We start from the raw sequence: 23,852 nt of genomic DNA on the forward strand, positions 1-23,852 counted from the left end.
CAACAATTCATCCTTTGCTAGATAGGAGCTGAAGCTCACAAAATTTTCTTGTAAACTTGCTAGAGTGGACTCTGTGAGAGGCACCCTCACTGTGCCCTGACAGGGGAGGGCATAGCTATATATTCTCCTGCCTGCTTTGGCATGTTCTCCTACTCTCTTACCGCTCATCACCATGCCAGCAATGTGAAAGCATCTGCTAAGTCTGAGCTACGTGCTCCATTTTAAGCTAGGCTTAAGTAAGCCTTTGTAACTGATTTACCATTTTAAGTCTGCCTGAACAAAGCTGTGGTATTCATTATTCTTCAGCTAGTATTCTGAGTGAGTAAATGTTGTTTTTACCTTTTATAAGACCGTTTGTGTGATTATTGTTTCAAGGGGGGGAAAGGTGGGAAATGCCAGGAGTCTGTCTTCAAGCATCCTGGATTACTTAAACGAAAAGGCTAAAACTAGCCCATCTTTCTCTTTTTAAGCTGCAATGGGATGCACTCTGTTGAACTCACAAACTTGAGGAAGGAAGGATAATACCTAATAAATATATTCTCTCTTAGCATCCATTCAAATCCCAACAACTACCAACTTTTTTACTTCAGCCCAAGATTTTCGCAACACCTTTCTGCAACACATATATCAACAGTTCCACAGATCACGGCTAGGACCTTGTAATTAGCAATGTGCAATAAATTGTTCCCTCACATATATCTTTCCTAATTTAAAGATTTCTAAGAAAGGAAAATGATGAATCAGAAGAATGATGGGACAGACTGCAGGTGAGGGGTGCCGAACGCTTCTCTGCATTAAAAAAAATATTCCAGGATATTTTTCTGGAAACCATCTACTCCCTAAGAACAAAAGCTGGAGCAGAATCTTCCATCCTATCATTTAGCTGTTAGTTTTATTACTATTTGCACAGAATTTGGATGCGCATTCAGAAATGTGATCCTTTTCTGCTGTCTGCCTCACTCAGCTGACTGTGTAAGGCCAGCTCATGTTGTCTTTATGAACAATTGCAAAAGCAGAAGGATTTGGTGCAGAAAAAGAACTTTCCCCAGTTTCTGTCACTATATGGTTTTTTATAGTCCTTAGGAACGCAGTGGCCTTTGCTGATCCTGATCAAAGCCAATAATAGCTCTCTGTAGAGAAAGTATAATCACAAACACGCTGTGAATAATTGTCTTCCTTGGAGGGCACCAGATAATGTACCACACTACTAAGAGTTAGTTGCCCTGGGCTCTTGGGTTAGATTATATGAGACAAGAAAAGACAATATTTCTTTGTCATATTACTGTATTCTTGACAAGCTGGCTCAGCTACTGCTATTGCAATTTTTTTAAGCTCTCATTTCTATTTCTTAGAAACACACTTTTCATATCAACCATCACATAGATACAGCTGCAAGACTTCCACCCAGGGAGTTTGGTGCCTTCTTTAGGGTTAATGAATAATGACACCCAGTAAGGACAAACAATCACACCATCATTTTTCCATTATGACAGTGGGGGAAATAAATTCTTCTTAAAAGCTAAGAAGGAGAGTTGTGTGAGTGCAGACATGCCTACTCAGAAGTAGGTCCCACTGAATTCAACAGTAAATTATGCATAGCATTGCAGCCTTCGTTCATTATGCTTCTTCCCCACTGAAATCAATGGGACTTAAATCAGGACAATTTTTTCACACCAACGGGCCTTCTAAGCCCAACCATCTCAGGATACTTCCAAGTGGAGGACGTCTATTACAAGCAGACCTGATTTTCTGTGTGTACGAGCTTACTGTGTTAGCTTCCGCACATTTCCATTTTTTTAGGGACTGGTGTGCATTTCTGTTCCACCATTTGCCATCCATCCATCACAGTGGGCAAAATGGTAGCTTGTGATCTGGGAGGGAGGGATAGGCAGGGAGGGATAGGCATTTCCATTAACATTTAATATGGAGATCTTGTGCAAAACTGAAATGTAATACGGAGATCTTGTGCAAAACTGACATTTACTTCACTAAGGCTTGCACAAGACTGATAAAGAGAATATGCCCAATAATACTTCCGTATTATAATGATCATATGGAGGGAAAGATGCACAAGAATCTGTTTTTATAATGAAATGATTTTAGAACGTTGTATCATTTTACTGTTGTTAACCGCTCTGAGCCCAGCTTCGGCTGGGGAGGGTGGGATATAAATAAAAATTATTTTTATTATTTTTATTATTTTTATTATTTTTATTATTTTTATTATTTTTATTTGGGGGCAGGGACATGCACACCACCACAGAACCTGTTTTAGGAGAGAAATTGTTAAATGGGGTCATGGGCTGGTGAGTACAACGATGTTAAGATGCTGGGCTGCTGAACTAAGAGGACAGAAGCAAGGGAAGGATAAATGAGGTATAAATGACAGAACCTTCTCCCCGACCCAAGGCATCCCTCGCTCTCCCCAACCCTTTAACAGCCACCTAAAAACAACAGCACCTTCCCAACAGCCACCGGGGCTCGGCTCCTAACGCCCGTTCCCAACAGGTGTGCCGGCAGGTGTCATTGCCTGAGAGAGCGGACATTGTTTCCCTTCCCACAGGACCAGCTACTCACGTGACCGTGCTGATCCAGCTCGTTGTTTGTTAGCTTCACTTTTTCAAAGGACACCATCTGCTTCAGCAATTGTTCCCCCGTGAACGGAGAATCCGGGTGCACGTACAGTCTGGAAAGCCAAGAGACACAGGGCCTGTCAGTCAACCCAATCTGTGTTCGGGACGTTTGCTTTTGTAAGAGAGTCGCCCTACAACTTCCCAGCCTAGTCTACTAAGCATAGCCAGTTAACAATACTGACAACACAGCTCAAGTTCAGGTGCCCTATTTACTAATTATTATTATTATTTTATTTAAAGATCTGTCTCTTGAAGAAAAAGATTGTTCTGAAGGAATAATAAAGGAGAAGGCTCAGACTGAAAGATATGCCAGTGAAAAGGGGTTCACTGGCTCCATTTCCTATAGATGTTAAAAGGAACAGCAGCTGCCCCAGTGGCAAAAGAAATTAGTGATGTATCAGTCTCAAAAAGAAAGCACACAAATTAATTCATCTATGGATGTTCAAAATATCCAGAATTCTCTGGACATAGCCCGTATTCAGCTCTCTTAAGCAGTGTCTGGGCAAAAATAGCTGAAGTATCCGGGAAAATCCACGTTGATGTAGATTTGGGCGATTTCCATTAAAAATAGCTCAAAAAACTTTCTTTTTTCTTGAGATTTTGCACACAAAAATAGCTCAACAACTTTGCCCAAAAAACCTGCAACAACTTTTGTGTCCGGATTTTCACATTTTGAAATATGGCAACCCTACTTAACAATATATTCCAGTCAGTGCCGGATTTACGTATAAGCTAAAGAAGCTCAGGGCCCCACTCTCTTGTGCCCCCCCGCCAAATTAAAGGGAATAAAACTGGATATACATTTCCAATTGTATTTCAGTCCAACAATTACTTTGATAAAATACATATTTTGTTATGTGCAAATGGCTTTAGGCCCATAAATTACCAAATAGCATATATTCAACACAAAAAACAGTGAGAATTTGTTGTTGACAAAGGACAGCTGGACATATAAAGGGCCCTATTACCTTCAGTAGCTTAGAGCCTCATCAGACCTAAATCTGGTCCTGTTTCCAGGGGTAGACTTTCAGCCTTGGGTGCTGTACAATAGAATAGCCCGTTCCAGTCCCACCCAGATCAATGGCCAGGGAAGCGGAGACCTAGCGTGGCATCATTGCCAGCCTCTGCCAGCAGATAAGAGAGCCACCAATGGGTGGGGTTTACCACAGTGGAGACTCCAAGTTACCCCCAGCTGGGTAATAAGCCTTGAAATGGGTGCTAGAGGGTAGGGTAGCAGCAGCTTTGGATCAGCTGGAGCTGGTTTGCTAACCTGGTTAGCCACCCGCTTTTGCCCTTGCCAAGATGATCCACAGGGCTTCCCAACCCACATCTCCCCAGCTTTTCATTAGGACTCTTCTAGATCCAGAGCCGGCTCTGCCATTAGGTAAAACTGAAGGGTGCCCCACTGCCTCCGGTATTGGCTGAAATGGCACCCAAAATTGCAGAAGCAGCAGGGCGAGCAGAGAAGCAGCAGCAGGTGGCAATTCCTGTTTTGCCTCAGACGGCAAAATGGTACACACAGCTCACCTGGACGCCTGCCATGTTTGACGTTCTCGAATCCACTTCTGTGACAAACATGGCAATCCCATCAATGCTAATCTGGGAGTGAGCCCTGCTGAACCCAGTAGGACTTACTTCCCAGTCAATCTGTCTCAGGTCCAGCTGCCTAACTAACAGCAACCCCAAGCCCACTTCCTTGCAAGTAAATTCCACCAAAATCAATGGAACAGTCCCAGGTTAATAGGATTGAGATAAGCAATGTCTGAAACAGGCTCATTAAGTTATTCATTTGCTGGCCTGAATCATGAATGCCTGTTTCTCTTTTAAAGCTTTGTTATTTCCTGGGCCTTTCATTCCTTTTGCAATCTCAGTCATAATTTTATTTCATTAGCTGATACTTAATGCTTCCATTTTAGATTAGTATTAAGCAAATCCACTGCATTGTCTCTCCCCCCGCCCAAAAAATGGAAGATTGTTTGCCTCTTCCTCTGCAGCTGTTCTGATCAAGGCTTGAAAGAAAAATGAATGGCTCATGAGTACCAACATAGTATAGTGACTGGACTAAAAAAAGGAAACTCAGCCATTCAGCCATTAAGCATTCCCGGTCTCTCTCTCTCTCTCTCTCCCTCTCATCCTCTCCTTCAGCCTAACCTACATCACAGTGTTTTGAGCAGGATAAAAATGGAGGAAAGGGACTATTTAGAGAAAAAACAGAATGTAAAACAAACAGACAAATCACGGGATAGTTTTACTCGTAGTAGAGCCATTGAATTTAATGAATGTGACAATAAATAATAATAATAATAATAATAATAATAATAATAATAAATTTTATTTATACCCCACCCTCCCCGGCCAGAGCCAGGCTCAGGGCAGCTAACACCATTAAAATTACAGTAAATAAATAAATAAATAAATAAATAAATAAATAAATAAATGTAACAATAGTAAGAATAATCCAATTTAAAATACAGATTGAAATGCAATTTAAAATGCAGTCTCATTTTAAAAGTAGCCCATAGATCAAAACCATAAGGCCAGGCGGAACAGCTCTGTCTTGCAGGCCCTGTGGAAAGATGTCAAGTCCCGCAGGGCTAGGGCTCTCTTGTGACAGAGCGTTCCACCAAGTCGGGGCCAGTGCTGAAAAGGCCCTGGCCCTGGTTGAAGCCAATCTAACCACCTTGCGACTTGGGACCTCCAAAATGTTGTCACTTGTGGACCTTAAGGGCCTCCGCGGGGCATACCAGGAGAGGCGGCCCCGTAGGTACGTGGGTCCTAGGCCGCACAAAGTCCCACCTGCACTTTACATTTAAAGCAGTTTGAACCATCATGGATCCTGGAAACTATAGTTTGTCAAGGGCAGTGAGAGGTGTCAAGAGACTCCTAATTCCTTCAAAGAGTTACAGTTTTCAGAGTTTCCTAGAAACAGGATTTGGTTGTTAAACCACCCTGGCAATTGTAGCTCTGAGAGTGGAACAGGGGTCCCCTAACAATTCACATCACCCTTAAACTGAGATTCTTTGGGTAAGACCCTGTTTGTTTAAATGTATGGTGCAGACAGGACTTTAGTCTGGTCCATTATTTTTAATAGGTGTTCTCTGAGTAAAACTCTGTTGAACACCGCCCACTATCAGCACATAAACAAGAAACCGATTATACTTTTACCTACCACTGAGCAACAAGTTATTATTTTGCCCTGTGGTGGATCTTGGCTTAGTCAGCAAGGAGTTAAAAGCACAAGGTGGCTTGCATTGTCAAGGAAACTAATCAACACTCTGTACTAATGTTAAAGAAACAAAACAGAAAACCCCAAAGGAATAAAAGACAAGCAGAATATTTAGCTACAAGCTAGAACTCATAAGACAGGTATGTCTTTCAAAGGTTTGGTCTGGTTCATAAAGCCATTTAAGCTAGTCGTATTCTGGGACTGGGGACCCGCGGAAAGTTTCACAATAGATTTTTCCAAAAGAATTTTGCTCCTTCCATTCACAGCGCCAGGGAGGAAGAGCCGCTTTGCACGCTGACAGCAGGAAAAAGAGGATTTAATGGTCATCCGCAGTGAAGGTTTATGAATGGAAATGCTTTCAAATGATATTGGCTAATCCTCGTTAATTTCGGTCTCAGCAGTTGTGGTGCTGAAAGTTATTTCTCTACAAAAATGATGGGGGGGGGGAGCCTGAGGGTATGGATGTCACCAAGGCTTACCTAGGGCAGGGATTCCTTCCCCCGCGCGCCCCCTTTCTCTTGAGAATCACCTATGTAAGTAAACTTACGGATAGATCTTTTCGACATCAACAAGTTAACTTCATTTGACTCAATCTCGCGAAGCACGCAACAGATATATTTCTATCTTCAACACTTCAACATATACACACACAGATGTGGTTTCAGTCTACAAATAGTGATCACTGAAGAAATGAATTTAAAACCCCTGGAACTTAATTTATATTCGATTGCCAACATGCTTAAAGTTTGAGCCATTGAAAGTTTCAGCTTAATCTGCCAAAAAAAATCCTCGTAATACAATAGACAAAAGCATCAGTTGAAGGAGACAGGCCGAGACCACAGTCCTATACCAGGTGAATTTAGTGGGACTTACTTCTAAGTAGACATGCATAGACTGCATAGTGAAGGTCCCATTTCTGAATGAAGTTTATCCACATCTGGACAGTAGAGAAATTGTTTTGATATATTTTTTCCCCATAGGAAAAAGCTTTGATGTGGATAAAGTAGTCTTTACTGCCTGCCAGCCAAACTCTCTATCAGGAGGCCATTCCAAATTCTGAGGGCCACAACTGAGAAGCCCCTGTCCAAGGTAACCATCCATCATATCACATAATTTGGTGGAATGATGAGGTTGTTTTTCAGCCAGATTGACTCATTTCACTCTGTGCTGCATCTTGTACAGGATGACATCACTCCAGGAGGTGGCCAGCGCTGCTGGATCCTATCGCCCACCACCCCAGCCAAGACCACCAGTGGTCATGGAGGACTGGAGTCATAGCCTAACAACATCTTGGGGAAAGGGTCATCACATCGCCTGACCCTGCCCTAGACAAACCATTCTAGGAAGTACCAGATGCCATTTTGGAGCAGTTGTGGTAAGGAAGAAGTCTCATTCGTAACTTCAGTGTGAAACCTCTGGGGCCTTGAATGCTTCACTGGCAGGCATCAAAGAAACAACGTTTTCCCAGTCACCTACTGTCCAAAGTTTAAGGACTCAGTTGCCTTGGCGAACTACACTGAAGCATCTCAGGTGCCGTGGAAATAGAGGAAGGCTTTCCATGGGACGTGGGTGGCACTGTGGGTTAAACCACAGAGCCTAGGACTTGCCAATCAGAAGGTCAGTGGTTCGAATCCCTACAATGGGCTGAGCTCCCGTTGCTTGGTCCCTGCTCCTGCCAACCTAGCAGTTCAAAAGCACGTCAAAGTGCAAGTAGATAAATAGGTACCGCTCCGGCGGGAAGGTAAATGGCGTTTCCGGGCGCTGCTCTGGTTTGCCAGAAGCAGCTTAGTCATGCTGGCCACATGACCCAGAAGCTGTATGCCGGCTCCCTCGGCCAATAAAGTGAGATGAGCACCGCAACCCCAGAGTCGGCCATGACTGGACCTAATGGTCAGGGGTCCCTTTACCTTCTTTACCTTCCGTGGAGGCCTCCAAGTGAGATAGCACCCGTGTCAGCACAGCTCTGACAGCAGGCCAGTTTGGGAGAAGGGAAGGAGTGGTTCATGGGATTTGGAATATTGCAGGAGTTGTGGAAAGAGATTTGGATCTCAATGTGTATTTTGAAACATCATGGGGAACATGAAGGGGTCTGAATTTAGAGTTGTGCTTGGGGAAACTAGCAGCTTTCCCGAGAGTGGAATGGCTTGGCTTACTGAGCTGGATTGCAAACTAAGCCAAGGGGAACTCAGTCATTCCTAGATATTCTCTCTCTCTCTCTCTCTCTCTCTCTCTCTCTCTCTCTCACACACACACACACACACACACACCATTTATTATTCAGAAGTTCTGTGGATACAGAAGCTGAAAAAACTGAGCTGTTCAATTGAAAAAGGGATGGTGTCCCCTTGACTTGCAGAGCAAGTCGGCAATTAATTGACTGCAGTGCATAAACATGACCCATGGTTTAGTCTTCAGTTGAAAAAATAATGTAATTGCATGAATCAAGCTGTAATCTAATATTTTTGACTTGCACTTGGCCAAACATGCCTGGATTTCTTTGAAGTTAAAGAGTGGAAAGTATTGTAGCAAGAAGAAAATAATGTATATATTTAAAGGGTCATTTAAACTGTTTGGCACTAAAAGTTTTTGGAGGGGTAGGGCAGCAAATCCTTAACATTTCTGGGCATGATTAAGCCAACGTTAATAGAACCTGTTTTGACTTTGATTAGATCACACCTAGGATTCGTGGGGGGCGGTGTGCAACTCTCCTTTTAAAATCTGCTTGCATTTAGCTGCATCATGCACACTGCCACACACTGCTCAATTTTTTTTGGGGGGGGGGGGTTTCCTATAAAAAAGCTCAACAATACAGCAGGGATGGACAACCCTTGGGGAAATTTCCTTGGAAGTAATCTGTCAAGGGCTGCAAAACAGTGGTGTGCGGAACAGGAGTCAAAAGTGGGCATGGCTAGGGCCAAAAGTAGATGGAGCCACCTCCTTTTCTCTCACTCCCTTTCCTTCCAGTTTTCCTCGCCACCTGCATAAAACTGAACCACATAAAATTAGACCAAGGGCCAAATGCAGCCATAAGGCTGCAGACTGTCCACCTTTGGAATGACCAGAGCTTTTGGCTCCTATCAAGGATTTTGTATTCCTGACCATTGCTTTCAGCAGTTGTCAGTTCTTGGTCTTGCCCCAGTATTTACAAAGCAACACTGAGGATTCACAGCCGAGATTTGAGGGGTGTGTGTAATGGATATGACTTGCACATGAACTGACCTTGCAGGCAGAGGGGGATCCGCTTTGCCAGCAACCAGCCAGGAGGACCTGTGGTAGGCATATCGGTACCGTTTATTGTCCACTGGAACGATATCCATCAGCACAATGAACTTGGCTTCCGGGTCCACGCCCGAAAAGGAAACCCTAATGGTCGGAAACATTCTTCTGAAACAGACAGAAGCAAACAAGATGATGAATATATAAATAAGGGACCAGAGAAAACAGCCCCTTTGAAACTGATCAGAAACAGACATTATAAGCCTAGCCTACCAGAGAGACAGGGAAATTCCAAGCATTTTCTGTATATCTTTGTTTGGGGATATTTAAAACAATCCATATCTCCCTACAAATATACATTGACTGAATCCACTCCGCATTTTAAACATTTAAAATGCATTTTAAACTGCAGCTTGACAGCCACATGCAGCTCCCAGGCAGTTAAAGAAAGAGTTGTGTAAGAAGACTTGTCATGTCCCTTCCAGTGCAGGGTGAGCAAGCCTGAGGCTGCAAGTGGAAGGAGGTGTAAAAACCGCAACTGTAGATCCATAGGAACACAATGGAATGGAATCCTCTGGTTGTGTGGAGCTCAATGGGGGAAATAGAGCAAGGAAGCAACAAGCAGAATGGAGGCTATATGGGAGAAGAGTGAAAATTAGTATAATAAACAGCAGTCATGGCTTTGGATATGACAGCAAGCTTGCGAGTTGAGGCATCTCACTGCACATCCTAACCTAGAGAGTGGGAAAATACATATGCCTCCAGGTTTTTAGATGTGTTGCCGAATTAAAAGTCGGTCATACTTCCATTCTGCATCATATCCAAAGTAAATACAGGGGTACCTCTGGTTAAGAACTTAATTCATTCCGGAGGTCCATTCTTAACCTGAAACTGTTCTTAACCTGAAGCACCACTTTAGCTATTGGGGCTTCCCACTGCTGCCGCCACGCCTCCACCGTGTGATTTCTGTTCTCATCCTGAAGCAAAGTTCTTAACCCGAGGCACTATTTCTGGGTTAGCAGCATCTGTAACCTGAAGCGTATGTAACCCGAGGTACCACTGTAATGGTTTTCTCCCTTAGTGCTACAGATATGCTGTTGGCACACTATTTTATTCCCACTTCAAAAGCATTAAGGCTAGAGTAGGCATATTGAGGTCATCCTTTTAAAAAAGCCACCATAGAGATGAGGACCACCCGTGTTTGCTCTCAAATACAGTGGTACCTCGGGTTAAGAACTTAATTCGTTCCGGAGGTCCATTCTTAACCTGAAACTGTTCTTAACCTGAGGTACCACTTTAGCTAATGGGGCCTCCCACTGCCGCCGCCGCATTATTTTTGTTCTTATCCTGAAGCAAAGTTCTTAATCCCAGGTACTATTTCTGGGTTAGCAGAATCTGTAACCTGAAGCGTCTGTAACCTGAAGCATCTGTAACCCAAGGTACCACTGTATATTGTTATGAAGAATATTGTGGTGTTGATAAATGTAATAGCGTTGTATCTATCATCTGCCCAGGAACCAGTCAAGATGAAAGGTGATCTGTTTTTTAAAAAATAAAATATGCATGCCATTACCTAAGAGCTAACTTCTTTAAAAAATCAAGGGGAATTTTAGCTATGTGTTTCCAATTTATATTCCTCCTTTCCACATGAAATGGCATGAAATTGTGGTACTGTATTGTAAAAAAAAGCAGCCTTGCAGGTGTTAATGGCTATTTCTGAATTGTTTAAGCACTCCCATGTTAAATGGGACAATAAAGAAGCAGTCCAATGAACTAAGCAAATAGGAACCTGTAAAATATCACAAAATGATGCGGCATGGAAGAGGGGTTGTGTCACTCGCTAGTGATTTCACAAGCCCTTAGCTGCAATTTTTGGGGAGGAAACATCACTGAGCTTACTGGAGCTTTCTTCTGGGTAAACACTCAAAGCATTATAGGTCTAAAAAGATGAAATAGTGTGGTAAACTCAGAGTTGTTGCTCAAGAGCTGCATGGGATCGTGACAGTTCTTTTCAAAGTTCCTGTTGCGACAATGGCATTTTCCCAGCGCTTACGGAACAATATTTTGTCAATGGGAAAGTGCAAAGTTCCCACCACCACTGCCTTCATATATACTGCTTTCATTGAGAGAACAAGTTATGTTTTAAGTATATAGTGTGATAAATATGCGTACGTCAACACTTGTATCATGCAGGTACCTTTGCCAAAGAAGATGAGCTTGGTTGCAGAGCCCGGCTGAGTTTTGTATAAAAGGTAAAGGTACCCCTGCCCGTACGGGCCAGTCTTGACAGACTCTGGGGTTGTGCGCCCATCTCACTTAAGAGGCCAGGGGCCAGCGCTGTCCGGAGACACTTCCGGGTCACGTGGCCAGCATGACATCGCTGCTCTGGCGAGCCAGAGCCGCACACGGAAACGCCATTTACCTTCCCGCTGGTAAGCGGTCCCTATTTATCTACTTGCACCCGGAGGTGCTTTCGAACTGCTAGGTTGGCAGGCGCTGGGACCAAGCAGCGGGAGCGCACCCCGCCGCAGGGATTCGAACCGCCGACCTTTCGATCGGCAAGCCCTAGGCGCTGAGGCTTTAACCCACAGTGCCACCTGCGTCCCTCGAGTTTTGTATAGGTCTGTGTTAAATCCAGATTTCCTTTGTGTAAAATAGCCTTAAGGAAACTGTAATCTGGAAAGGCCCAGGAAGAGGGAGGGAACTCACTTTTGAGTGTTTATGAGAAGAACGAAACCAGAATCCTAAATCCTCAGACAGGCTTTCCCAAATCTGATTAACTTTAGAGCTTTTAGGTCTGGGTGGGACTTCTGCAAAGGACACTAAGAATGGGGTAACCAAGAAAAGCTTTTAAAACAAACAACAACTACAATTTCCCCTTTTTAAGCCATGGGTTTTGGCTTAAGGAAATTTTGTAATTTAATTATTTTTATACGGGGTGTGTGGAATGTGCAAATTATTGGCAGAAATGAAAACAAGGAAGAAATGAGGGTGAGCATTTCCTTTGAGCGCAGAAGGTCCAAGATTCAGTATCCTAACATCTCCATGTGGGACTGGGTGAAACCCCTGCCTGAAACCTAGAGAGCAGCTGTCAGTCAGTGTAGGCAGTACTGAGCTGGATGGGCCAATGGGCTGATTTCATAATAGGCAGATTCCAGTGTTACAAAGCCCCCTAAATACACAGCAATTTTATGCCTATTATGGATGGGGTCCTCTGCTTATTAGCTGTAGAGGCTGATTCATATACTCATATACTGCACAAAGTGGACTTTAGTCCCCAAAAGCTCACGTCACAGTAAATTGAGGTCATTTTTAAGGTGCTGCTGTATGGGACGCGGGTGGCGCTGTGGGTTAAACCACAGAGCCTAGGGCTTGCTGATCAGAAGGTCGGCGGTTCGAATCCCCACGACGGGGTGAGCTCCCGTTGCTCGGTCCCTGCCCAACCTAGCATTTCGAAAGCACGTCAGAGTGCAAGTAGATAAATAGGGATCGCTCCAGCGGGAAGGTAAACGGCGTTTCCGTGCGCTGCTCTGGTTTGCCAGAAGCGGCTTAGTCATGCTGGCCACATGTCCTGGAAGCTGTACGCTGGCTCCCTCGGCCAATAAAGCGAGATGAGCGCCGCAACCCCAGAGTCGGTCACGACTGGACCTAATGGTCAGCGGTCCCTTTACCTTAAGGTGCTGCAAGCCTTTTCTGTTTTTGTTTCTGCTACAACAGACTGATTTGGTGACCCTTCTGAAAATAGCATTAATCCATAAATTATATTAATGTAGGTTTGTTTGAAAAAAATTACTGGTTATTTTACAGATTTCAAATGACGGCACACATTTTTTTACTCCATCCTAAGCTTCTCAAGTAGGGACGCAGGTGGCGCTGTGGGTTAAAGCCTCAGCGCCTAGGACTTGCCGATCGAAAGGTCGGCGGTTCGAATCCCTGCGGCGGGGTGCGCTCCCGCTGCTCGGTCCCAGCGCCTGCCAACCTAGCAGTTCGAAAGCACCTCCGGGTGCAAGTAGATAAATGGGCCCGCTTACCAGCGGGAAGGTAAATGGCGTTTCCGTGTGTGGCTCTGGCTCGCCAGAGCAGCGATGTCACGCTGGCCACGTGACCCGGAAGTGTCTCCGGACAGCGCTGGCCCCCGGCCTCTTAAGTGAGATGGGCGCACAACCCCAGAGTCTGTCAAGACTGGCCCGTACGGGCAGGGGTACCTTTACCTTTACCTTAAGCTTCTCAAGTACTGTTCATGCACTACAATGTAATCCTACTTAGAAGTAAGTACCATTGCATTCAATAGGACTTACTCCCAAGTAAGTGGGTGCAGGATTTCAGCCTAAAACAAAATGAAACAAACAGGCCCAGACAATATCCCAAAGCTGGTTTTTGCACTGCAGCAGTTTGTATAGTTAGTATTCTACAGCTGTTCCCTCACGTCAAAATAAAAGGAAGCATAACGTTCTCATTCTAACTATTAGTCTGATACTAATAACCTTTAGGTGCAGACTACAAGCAAATACTTCAAGTGGTCTAATGTTACAGTGGCAGGCGCATCACTTGGAGACCCCAACATTCAACCCATGACATGCATGTGTTAAACAGCCATCACAGATCAAAAAGGAAAAAAGAGGACAAGAACCTTCATGTCATCTGACAACACCTCAAACTCAGTATTTTTAGCAATGAGGCGTGGAAGCGGAGAGGAGCAGATCAGCACCTTTTTCTACGTAAAGGAAGCTTTTCTAGCACAATCCAGATGCCTGAAGCATGGGCTGGATAAATCCACAGCTTTGCACGCTGGCTGGTGATAAACTACCCCTTTCCCAGACTTCTGAGTCAACTTTTTCGCCCTGTGCACTTCTATTCTCACCCCTCTTTCCTTTCAGTTGCTCCATTGTAATTTTGAACAACAAATAAGCAAAAGCAGTTGTGCTGAAGCAACATTTCCCCCAACTCTCACACGCAGCTAATGCCTTGCTTAGGACCACCAACCAAAGCTCGTCACTATTTTGTGACGTTTTTGGTTAGTCCTAACGAAGGCACTGTCCAACTGTGGATTGTGGTGCCAAAATGTAACCGATTTCTTTGAAGGTATAGCCTTACCTCCCCGATTTGGTGATGATCATCTCGGTGCCCAGGTCGTGGAATTTGTCCCAGAGGTCCTTGGTCTCCAGGCTGCAGGAGATCTTGGCCATCTCCTCGCTGGGAACGATGGGGGTGGTGGGAATGAGGGGCTCGGTGCACAGGGAAGAGGGGCTGGCGCTGCTGAAATCCCCCGGCGGCGTTTCCAAAGCGGGCAAGTCGCCGAGCGTTTGGGAGCAAGACGACTTCTCCACGAATTGCTCTGCAAATGGGACAGAGAGAAAGGGCGACGGAGTGAGATCGCTGCTCCTGGTGAATAATCGAGTCACCACAGCAGAGCAAAAATGGAAAAGCAAGTCAGCCTGCTGCCAGGAGGAGCAGAGAGGTGAACCTGACAAACACTAGGAAGGATTCCAGCAGAAAGCCAATAATAACCAGGAGGGGAACTTCCGCAAAGGAAAACGGCGCGCACGAAATTGGAGAGATCGTCGTGGCTATAGCCGATCCAAGACTATCTTGGGGTCTCTTTTCCGTCTGCCTGTCTCTTCCCTCACTCATATGAACTTACGGCCCCTTTGGGAAAGCGGAGCCTTGAAAACTGCGGCCAGGATCCCGCGACATTAAGCCCCCTGAATTTCTCAAGCGGCAGAGGTTTTTAAACTCCCTACCGCCCTGCGCGTTTTACGCACAGCAACAGCAGAGGCGTTCGGGCGCTTTTAGGCAGGGAGCCGGCTACCCACAGTCACCGCAACTGGCAGGTAAAAGCAATCAAAACGCAGCGAAAGTGTTGCGTCTGGAGAGCTTTCTCCACTGCCGCCGCCTCCTGATTTCCATCGCGTCTTGTTCTCAAGATTTCAGAAGAGAGAACGGGGAAGAGAGAACTTGTCGGTTGCCTCGCAGACGCCGCCCTGAGACGGCTTTGCCCACTCTCGAAGCGCGCCACGGACAATGTTTTGCAAGCAAGTACAAGAACGCTGGCCACTTGCTTTCTGTGGCAAGAAACCTGTGTTTCATCCGCTTCACTTTAGATGTGAAGGCCTGGGAGAAAAGGAAAAAGATTGCGCGCGGGAGCTGGGTTGTGCCCCCCCCCCCGTTTGTCCGTTCCTCCCACATATTAGTTTCTGAACAATTGGAGAGTAGACAAGGAAAGGGAATCAAATTTTACGTCCCGTTCTCACTCTCATTTTTTCCCCCGGAAACAAGGAGTGGGGAGGGAACGGAATATTATTTTCCCCAATTTTCCTTTTCCCCACCAAGCCTACACTTCTCTCTGCTTCAGGCTTGTGCTCGGGGTTCACCTGAATGAATGAATGAATGAATGCTCTTCATTTAAAAACAGCCCTGCAAATAAAAAACTAGCGCGTCAACCTTCCAGACTTGCTCTGACATTCCGTTTTCGCAGTGTATGTTTATTTATTTATCTTGGAGCATTGTCAGTGAGCTTTCACTTGCCACCTAAAGATTTAGGGGTTTGCCTCCTCACTGAGGCCTAGCACCTGGAAGTGTGGCACAAAGCTCCGTCCTTGAAAGCATTTATTACCGTACAACGCGACCAGAAAGGTTTTAGCTCAAAAGACTTTGTGTAGATGACACCAAGCGAAAGAGAGATGATTTGCAATCAAAGACGCGGATCTTTTTAGCGGGTGCAATTTATTTATTTTTTAACGACCCTGCTTACTTGGAAGAAAGGAAGTACCTTTGAACTCCGTAGGCGTTTTTTCTATTTATTCAGGATGAGTTTAAACTACTTTCCCGCCCCCCTTCCTCAAACGACATCGCATTCCTATGCAAGTCTACTCGGAAGGAGATCAGTTGGGCTTACTCCCAGGAAAATAGGTATAGGAGCTGCATCTGGTTGCAAGCAACGGGTGAAACACCATCGGGCCCAGCTAACCTTCTCAAAATTCAAAGCACTTTTACTTCTTTCCTTGGATTTCAATAGAAAGCGCAGGCTGCTAATCCTTTAGCATCTCCTTGGGAGTAAGCCTCGTTGCATTCTGTTGGACCAAGCCTAGGATCGCACCTTGAGCCTGAAATCCCAGGCACACTTACCTGGGAATAAGCCCCATTGAACTTAATAGGATTTACCTCCGACTAAACATGTAGTTCAGAGGCTTCCCTCCCTCCCACTGTGTTCAAAGGGGATTTCACGAGGGGCTGGACATTCTCCTTGGAGTAGCTCTCGCTGAGCCTTCTGTGAATAAACATGTTTAGGTTCGCGCTTCTTGACTGGATCCTGCCCCAACTTGTGATCAACAAAAGAGCTACATAGAATAGGTAGCAGAGCATCTCTCTATTGTGGCTTGCTTCTACCTGCGAAGGGTAACTGAAATTAAATGGTTGTCAGTTACTAGTGAAATGAATTCTTGGAGTCAGGAGTGCCAAGTTGGCCCTGTGACTGTGGGCGCCCAGGCTCGCGGGTGTCAGGCAGCATGCATGGTGCTGGCATGGACATTTGTGGGTGCCCGTCCAGCCCCTTCATGGGGAATTTTGTGGTTGCTCGGGCACCCAGAGCCCCAGGGAGTTGGCACCTATACTTGGAGTGTCCTGCTGGGACCAGGTTGCGTGGCGTTGGGCCGGTACCTACCTCTCAGTTTAACTTACCTCACAGGGTTGTAGTGAGGATAAAAGCAATGGGGGGGGGCCTAGAACTTGATGGAGAAGCAGCATATAAATATTAAGATATAGGTAGGAAAAAGGACCACAGATTTGGGAACCTTCCCAAGTCTAGAGGGAAAACCGCCTCCAAACACCCTGCGGCTTCTGATCGTCAGTCTTCCAAAGTGATCACAACTTCTTCTGATTGGATTTCTTTCTCCAGTCCCTCCGCCTGGAGAGAGGCTGTTTCCAAAGAAACCCCCATTTTCATCAGGCGAAGGGACCGAGCGGGAAATAAAGTCATCGCTTGACCTCCTGGCGTTGTAACTCCCCGTGGGGCGCTATCAGATGTAGGCATCGCGAGCAAGCCTCACCTTCCGCACAAGTCTATAGTTCAAGTGCCATAAACTGGAGAAGAAATGCGAAGGAAACTGATCCAGCTGGAGAAAGTAAGTCAGAGATCCCCCCCCCAACGCCCCAGCTGCATCCAGAAAATCGGGATCTAGTGGTTTGTGCGCAGTCGGGATGGAGGCGAGAGAGGCTCGACTGTGCTTTAGCTAAAACCAGATCTTAATTCTAAAACTCTCAGGATGTAACCCCACGTCCACTTACCTGGGAGTAAGCCCCACTGAACTCGGAGGGGCTTACTTCTGAGTAGGCTTAAATTTGATTGCATTGTAAAGCCCCGGGCCCCCTCTTAGCAGCTGCTTGTTAAATCCAGTCCAGGGGCCAGCATCCACCGGGAATTTTTCTCAAATGTGCTCAGGAGGCTTGCGCAGGAGAGCTTCTCCTGCTGGTCGCGCGCCTCGGCGCTGTTGGAAGCCAACTGATAAGGGCCCAGTTACTTTGAAGGCAGGGAGCCTGTCTAAATGCGCCGATTATCGCCGCCCTTAAATAAAGAAACCACTTGAGGGGCTTCGTGGTGGTTGGCGGTGGAGGGAGACTTTATCCAGCTGGCGTCCGAAGCGAGCGACGCGCTATGGAAGGGAAACCCAAAATAGAACTGGTCCCAGATGGGCAGGATCGGACCAGCGACGCCGGCGGCCCATTCCCAACCAACTCACAGGACGCATCCTGTGCCAAGATTGGGGCCGCACCAGCCGGAGACTGATCCCAAGCATTTCACCCACTAAATGCCAGAAAACACACACCACCAATTGGTCAGATACTTGTTTCCAACCGGATTAGCCCAGTGAAAGGTTGCGACTCCCTGAGATGTTAAAAACGGCTGAGATTTCCTTCCCAAGGAAATATGCGCAGATTTGGAGCACGTAAGATGTGCGCTGCCATCCCAAGCGAAAACCGCATTCAATTCAGTGGAATCTACATCCAATAATGAAGCAGATCTAATTGTCCAGTACAGTCCAAGTCTCATAAGGCAGGCTCGAAGCCTGATCCTGACAGTGGTGTAGGACTGAGGATTGGAGTGATCATTCTGTGATATTATGGCAGTGGGCAAAGCTGTGTTGTAACCTTGGAATAAAGTCAAGGAGGGGTGGGGAGAAAAAGCCTGATTCTCGACCCCTTTATTCAGGATAAATATTTCAGCTTCAGAGGGATCGGACAGATGCAAAACCTCGTGCTTTATTCAAAGTCAGGGTGCGCTCAAATCCAAATAACTTCGTGGCTGGGTTGCCCAACTCACTGATCCAGTATAAACTTCGGAATTGAGGGTGGTATTAAAATAATTACGGTTTGGAAAGGGACATAACTAAGGATGACATATGCATCCAGACTTGGGGGTGGACAAAACGTCTCTGTTCCTAACACTCTTCCAAGATTCCCCGCAGGGCGCAAACTGACCGGTAGTTTCACGCACCATTGAAAGGAATGAACTCTGCTTTTACGCAGTCTCGCTCCTTTGAAATGGGGTTTATTTAGGGATAAACGCTCAGGTGGGTTGTGGCTTTCCTTGGGATGAAGTTCACTGACTTCTAACAGTCTGCACGGAAATCACTGCGTGGTGTATGAACGCCTCCACACAGGATCGCACCCTCCGGAAATCTCAAACTCTTCATTTAAAATATCTCACCTCCCAGCAAGGGACTTAAACGCAATGGATGCTTTGTAGCAATTGTTTGATTCGCGTTCCGTACCCCGCCCTGGTATCTGTATCGATGGAATGCGGGTTACACATATTTATGATAAATGTATAAATAAAAGTACTATGAAAAGAGGAGAGCACTCGCTTTGTTGGGATTTTAGCAGGAACCTCTGTCAGGTTTTTGTTGTTCAATGGTTTTGTCACGCTCTTAAGCACGGTTATGTCAACGGGACACCCTCTAGAAAGCCAGTTTTTAGTTGATTAAACTTGTGGCACAAAATACCCCATAACTCTCTCCCACGGAGATCTAGCGATTTTTTAATTCAGAGTGCCGAAGACGCTCGAGGGACGTTCTAAGTCTTCGTTCTCAGTCCTGGTGTAACCTTTCAAGCGCATTTTAAAGCACACACTGCCAAGAATCCTGGGAACTGTTATTTACCAACACCCAGAACTACAGTTCCCAGCAAACTATGGTTCCCAAGATTAATTGGGGGAGGGGTGCGCTTTAAGTGTATGGCGCGAACACAGCCAAGTTGCGTCTCACACGTTCAACAGTGACTCCTAGCTCCAACGCATAAGAAGAATGGATTTCCCAGAGAGCTGTCCCATTGGGATTAAATGGACCGAATTAGATCGAAGTGTAACCCCCAGTTCACGGCAACGGAATCCACCTCCGAGCAAAGCCAACCGTATCTGTAACTCTGGCTCTAATCAGCCGCTGGGCGCGCAAGACTCCGCGGTTGAGTCTGGGAAATGGGCTGAACAGAAGAGACGGCAAGTTGGGCCTACACTTCCAATGGAAGAAGGAAGAGGGGAGCTAGAAGGCGAGGCATGTCTACAGCGAGTCGATTTGGAACGCGCTCCAAAGAAAACCCAGTGCCCTCGGCCTCCGGTTTCTTCCTCAGAAAGGGACCAAACAAGGAAACCGAATCAAAACAAATCGAGATCCCGCCCGGTCCTATCTCTTGGTGATCATCTTAGTCGGTTTAGCAGACCTCAAGGATATGGTCGTACCGAATCTCTTTCAACCTGTCTAGGATCTTTCTGCTCATTTTTACTTAAAAACTGCCGTGGGAGGCGGGAAGTAATATTTTCTTAAAAGCAGGCGCAAAGGCAAGTCTATGCAACCACGAGCCAGTCCATACTCGGAACAGGGGGGAAAAGAGGCTGTAAAGAACCGGAAACAAATTCGCTGTGGCCGAAGCTCAGAAAGATAAAGTATAAAATTATCTTTAAAGTACGATGTTTGGGATGAGGGAGCGATTTCTATTTTCTACGAAAGTTTCTAAAGCATACGCTTTGCTTATACTGAATGCATCTTTCTCCTACTTAAAAGCCTTCGAATTTTTGTTTTGTCTGTTTAAATTACCCTTTTTTAAACAACGCCAATGAGAACTCTCGCTCTTCCTAATAACAAAATGCAATATCAGAGAATAATTAGGGAAACCATTCATTAGTTGAGGAGGAGGGAAGTCTCAAGCCAAGATGGCCAAGAGGTTTTTATATATTATATGTAAGACGGATGTTTTGTCAAAAAAAATTATAAAATTTAATTAAAATCATATAAAAAGAGAGAACTCTCGCTCTTCCTTTCATTCTTCACCAAGAGAAAAAGGTAGTTTTCTAAAGGTGCATTATTTCTATTAATAGTTAAAGGGTGGGCTAGCTGACAGAGGGAAGAGGTGTGAAAAAATTATAGTTAAGGGTTTCTGGGTAATGTTTCTTAAACAACCATAAAAGAAACCCACACAAAGAGTTGAGCAATGATTTTATGAGAAGTATTTTTTGTTAAAGCTTCTGTATGAGAAAATGATCTAAATACATAATGTACCTAAAGCTCAAAGTGCTATAAAGGTCAAAATCAGCAAAATAGTATCTTAAAATAAACAGAGTGCAATAATTGTTTGATATTTTCCTTGTAACGTCCTTGGAGCAGATACATATTTACTCTTTTCTTAGGATATTCTGTAATTGAGGTACAATACAAGTCGACAAAACTTATTTAAAACAAAACGCACAAAACTGTTCACATTCTCCACTATTTATCATTATCATTATTAATCACCTGCCCTTTACCCAAAAGGCGGGTTCCAACATTAAAACACAATATTTAAAAACAGTTTGAAATAACTTAGGTGGGTCCTCAAAAGCATACACATCGAGTGTCAAAAGCCAGGGTAAATTGGGTTGGGTATTTGGGTTGACGCACTAAACTTCTGGAATTAGAAGCAAGTTCTCTTACGAATCAAAATGGCTTATTTTCAGGTCAAAGTGGAAAGTTTTACTAGAGAGTATGAAACTGTAGTCCTGGCGTGTTTAGTTTATCAGAAAGCAAATCTTATTTACTCAACGGGGGGATGTTTTAGGATGGGACGTCCATCCATGTAGGATAGCGCAGATTGACTTCAGAGGCTTTAAGGATCACAGTCAAAAATATGGGCTCCCTGCTGCGGATTGCAATTGAGGAAGCGAAGTTTTGCCTTCGGCTTCAAAGGGATGTGAACGGAGTCTTTGTATTGGAAAGCAAATCCCATTTCTTTCAGTTACAGATAGGTAGCCGTGTTGGTCTGCCATAGTCAAAACAAAAAAATTCCTTCCAGTAGCACCTTAAAGACCAACTAAGTCAGTTCTTGGTATGAGCTTTCGTGTGCATGCTACTGGAAGGAATTTTTTTGTTTTGCCCATTTCTTTCAGACTCCTTAGCTTATGATCACCTCCTCCTAAATATATTTATCTGAAATTGGTCGGGTTTACATTTTTTTAATGGCTTCCAGATTCAGAATCACAGCCTTGGCTATTACGAATCCCAGTGATTCCAGGGGAAAAGTTTATTTTGAATACAAACTCCTTCCAAAGGAGGGCCCATTTTCATCCTGAAGCAAATCCTACCAAGCTAAACGTGCTTGCCCAGGGATCCTGGGACTTGCTCCCAGCTAAATGTGCACAGGATTGCAGTCGTCTCCTGTGCAGCAAATGTTCACAGAATTTCGGGCTTCTTTTTTTAAAAAAAATCTTGATTGCTAGTAATTACTTTAGCTGAATCTCCCTCTCCTTCAACTCTATCTCCCTAGTTTAAAAAGTGTACGAACAAACTTGGGAGAAGTGGTTCCCACTTAATCAGCTGGTCCTTGGGCTGATTTTACAACTACAGCTGCGCCCCAATGTTTTCGGATGAAAAGTTTCTTTTCCGGATCGATGGCCTCTTTTGCCCGGAGAGAGGACGAGCAGTCCAAGAAAACTCAACTTAGCAAAATCGTATCTGGTTTTTATTTCTGACCGGAGATACGGCACTGGGGCCAGATCCTGTATCTGATCCCTCTAAAACCAGCTTCTTCTTAAAAGGAAAACGATGTGTCGGATAATCGCAGCCTTTAAAGAACCACGGAACTCCCCGTCGTAACACCGGGATATTTTAATTGTTGAACCAAGCTACTTAGAAAAGCGTTTGCTTCCGTTGCCTTTTAAAACTTTCCACTGGACGTTTGGAAGGCATCCTTGAGAACATCCCAGTCAAGGGGAAGTTGAACGCCCCAGTCCAATTTAGGAAAGGCATTCTCCTACCCCACGAATAATTATTGTTTTGGAAAGCTGTCCTTTCTAAACGTATCCTCTCGCCCCCACACACAGTTACTAGGGAGTAAGGCCCAAGGAGCTCGGCGCCGCGTTAAAACTGCTAACACATTTGCAAAACTAAGCAGGAACCTGTCTGTTTTCCTGCATTGCAGGGGCTTCGCCTGGATGACCCTGGGGGTCCCTTCTATGATCCTATGACAGGATCACCCCCTCCCTCCATTCTCCCAAGCGATCACTCCAGCATCTCAGGCGAAAGCCCCTCTAGGCTGAGCAGGTGGGCTTGGAGAAGAGGAACCCCCCGACGGCGCGTCCCTCCTTCTCCGGAGACTCACCCAGAGGCTTGATGGTGCTCTCGGCGCTCTCCTTCTCCTTGGAGCTCCCGCTGGACATGAGCGCGGCGATGGAGAAGGCGTTCGCCCGGGAGGAGAGCTGCGGCTTGGGGGAGGCGGTGTACTCCATGGTCTCGGAGCAGAGGACGGCTCCCCCAAGAGTCAGATGGTGGCGCAGAGCCAGGCAGTTACCTCCTGCTACCCAGACGGCTCCAAAGGAGAAGCAGTGAGGAGGAAGGAGCCCACGGGCTGAGGGATCGGGAGGCCAGAACTTTTTGCCAAACTCCCCAGGACGAGTCTGGAAGGTCAGGGAAGGGCGCGGGCGCAGTTTACGCGGCGACCATCGTTTTCCCTGCTCCCTGGATGGAGGCGAGGGAGAAGGAGAGCGCGCGCTTCGGTGCGGATGGAAGAGGCGTCTGCCAGGGCCGGAGGGCTCGCAATGAGATCCGCCTTCCTTCCTCCTCCGCCTTAATTCGCTGGCCGCCGAGATCCTATCGGCTGCCAGCCAATCAGAGCCTGCCCACGTCAGGCCTCGCTGATCCCACCGGAGAGGAAGGCAGAGCGCGCGGGAGGGCAAGCGCCGGGCTCTCCAAACTCGCCTTTTCTTTCAAGCCAACAGTTTAGTTCTGGGGAGGAAACCAGAGTTTGGAGAGGTCTGCCCCTGGTCCTTTTTCGGGGTTTCAAGAGGGAGAGGGACCCTCCACGGAGGGCATCGGACCACCCCTATTCTGTGTTTCAGCCCACGCGTTTTGATTTCTCCATCTCCGGGCAGCTCGCTGGTTCCACGAGCGTTCAGGGTTTGCTCATCACGAAGTTTGTTTATTCTGGGCCCAGTCACAATGCCACCCCCCAGCAGTGGCTAAATGTAATATGTGATATTATTGCACAAAGGTGGTGTAGTGACAATAAAGGTTTATTATTGTTATTTTTAAACTCAAGCAGACAATGATCTGGATTAGAAATGGCCAAAACTTTATTACAGATATAGGTGGATTTTTGGCTCAGGCATTGGGTTGTATATCCATTCCAGCCTGCACTGAAAAGGATTCAGACAACGGGAACTGCAAGGCCAGATCTCTGGTTCCCAGACTTCTTTGCTCCCCCCACCTCAACTTCTCCCCCTCCTTCCTGTCAAGTAGTACAGTGGTACCTCGGGTAAA

At 45.8% G+C, this 23,852-nt stretch overlaps 1 protein-coding gene across 2 annotated transcripts in view; it reads right to left on the reverse strand.

Moving 5' to 3' along the window:
• The window catches only part of TBX20 (T-box transcription factor 20), a 42,877-nt gene extending 19,764 nt beyond the window's left edge, over nucleotides 1–23,113 (reverse strand). The window contains exons 1-4 of one of the 2 annotated variants that reach the window (XM_079947614.1): nucleotides 22,696–23,113; nucleotides 14,170–14,410; nucleotides 9,079–9,243; nucleotides 2,578–2,686 (exon numbers count right to left, since the gene is read on the reverse strand). In XM_079947614.1, the coding sequence (XP_079803740.1) occupies nucleotides 2,578–2,686; nucleotides 9,079–9,243; nucleotides 14,170–14,410; nucleotides 22,696–22,822 (642 nt within the window). In that variant the 5' untranslated portion in view covers nucleotides 22,823–23,113. Of the gene's footprint in view, nucleotides 1–2,577; nucleotides 2,687–9,078; nucleotides 9,244–14,169; nucleotides 14,411–17,358; nucleotides 17,517–22,695 lie in introns of those variants that run through there. The other variant, XM_079947615.1, reaches the window with a different exon arrangement.
• Nucleotides 23,114–23,852: the final 739 nt, after the last annotated feature.

This window comes from Podarcis cretensis, assembly GCF_951804945.1.
Source record: "Podarcis cretensis genome assembly, chromosome: 12".
Classification (NCBI taxonomy): Eukaryota; Metazoa; Chordata; class Lepidosauria; order Squamata; family Lacertidae; genus Podarcis; species Podarcis cretensis.